This window comes from Manacus vitellinus, unplaced genomic scaffold (assembly GCF_001715985.3).
Source record: "Manacus vitellinus isolate BGI_N305 unplaced genomic scaffold, ASM171598v3 scaffold_27_pilon, whole genome shotgun sequence".
Lineage (NCBI taxonomy): Eukaryota > Metazoa > Chordata > Aves > Passeriformes > Pipridae > Manacus > Manacus vitellinus.
Genome location: NW_021940039.1, coordinates 5,119,150 through 5,120,682, shown reverse-complemented (window position 1 = coordinate 5,120,682; position 1,533 = coordinate 5,119,150). Strand labels below are relative to the sequence as shown.

The 1,533-nt window shown below is 59.8% G+C and overlaps 1 protein-coding gene across 1 annotated transcript in view; it reads left to right on the top strand.

Annotated features, from left to right (window-relative positions):
• HMCN2 (hemicentin 2) overlaps window positions 1-191 on the top strand; it is a 35,977-nt gene extending 35,786 nt beyond the window's left edge. The window contains exon 70 of the mRNA XM_029960575.1: window positions 2-191. Within this exon, the coding sequence (XP_029816435.1) occupies window positions 2-191 (190 nt within the window). The remainder of the gene's footprint in view (window position 1) is intronic.
• The last annotated feature ends 1,342 nt before the right edge of the window (window positions 192-1,533 follow it).

The following is a 1,533-nucleotide window of genomic DNA, read 5'->3' as shown; positions in this document are numbered from 1 at the left end:
CGCTGCTGGAGCAGGACCCCGGCAGCCCCTTCGCCCTCCGCACCGAGCGGGGCCGCGGCATCATCTCCACCCTGCGCCCGCTGCGGGACCCCGGCACCCACCGCCTCAAGGTGCAGGCGCTGGCCCCGGGTGGGCAGAGGGCACCCAGCATCTTCCTCCTCCTCATCTCTGTCTCTCCCTACCCCTACTGACACAGCCAAGGGACAGGAGGGGATGCAGGTCATATCTCCTCCTGTCCCTCCCCACCGCACGGGTGGGGCACGTGGCTCAGGGAGCGCTGAGCTTGCACCTCTCCCCTCTCTCCCAGACACCCCCTCACCCCTCAGTCGTGTTCCCTCCACCTGCTGAGGATCTCTGACTCAGCAGGGTCCCTGGAGGGACAAGATATCCCACCAGCCTCTTGCAATCAGGTCCCAAATCCCAGAGCAAACACAGCTCTGGATGGCCTTGGCTGTGATCAGCTCCCAGATGTGGGGGTGGGAGGATGAACTGGCCTGGGGTGCAGGGAGGGATCCCCCAGCCTGGGGAGGGTACAGGGCACCCTGGCATTAACCATGTATTAAATTGAAATAGTTGGTTTTGGAATTTTTTTAAATCCACTTGGTTTCTGTGCACACTTACTGATTTATAAAGGTGTTTTGTGGTTAAATATCAACCCATGCCTTAAGAAAGCAGCTTCCTTCAGTATGTGGGATGGGGCTGCCCCAGCAGCCGCCCAGAATTCCTGGGGCTTTGGACACCTCTCTGCCTGGCCTTGGACCATAGAAGGGAGATTGCCACATCCAGACATTGTCCAGTCCCTGAAGGTCCAATCCTGCCCCAGCATCTGGTCCCTTGGTCAGCAGGAGCAGGATGTGGCCTCTTTGCACGTAGTGAAGGTAGAGACTGTTCCCAAAACACTGTTTCAGTCCTTGTCCATGGTGTGGGATGGTGGCAGTGCACCCAGGTGAGGGTGCTGTGGTCCCATCACTGGAACCCAGTCTTGCTGCACCTGTGTGTGGCCACTGACATTTCCCCCAAAAGTCTCTGTCCTTTGGGATGAGGCTTTCCTGTCCCTCAAGACCAGGTCTGTTGTTGGTCTGGGGTGTCCTGGGTACGTGCAGGGGGGAAAAGTGGGTTTGTTCTGTCCCTCCTGCCCCATCTCCTCCTGCCCACTCAGGCTCCTGCATCTCCTGATAAAGCTTCAGATAAATCCAATAGTAGATCAAATAAGTCTTGCTGGTCCAGGGAGGGAAGCCAGATGGTTGCAGAGCATTGGCTCCCATCTGCCCCCCATTTTCCAACTCCTGGGGCCCTCCAGGGGAGGCTGCTGACGAGGTCAGGACTGGGGGGACATGGAAGGCAGCACCCAGAGCAGCCATACAAGGGCTGGGACTGGGCACTCACTCCATCCCGGCCGGGGGGCAGCTGCCTCCTCCTGTTCTGCCGGGTATCCCGCGGGCAGGCGGAGCACAGGGCCTCTCTCGGGGACCGGTGCCCACAGGGGACTGTCCTGCGGCGGCTCCGCCTGCCCAGGCCCGGTTATAAAGGAGG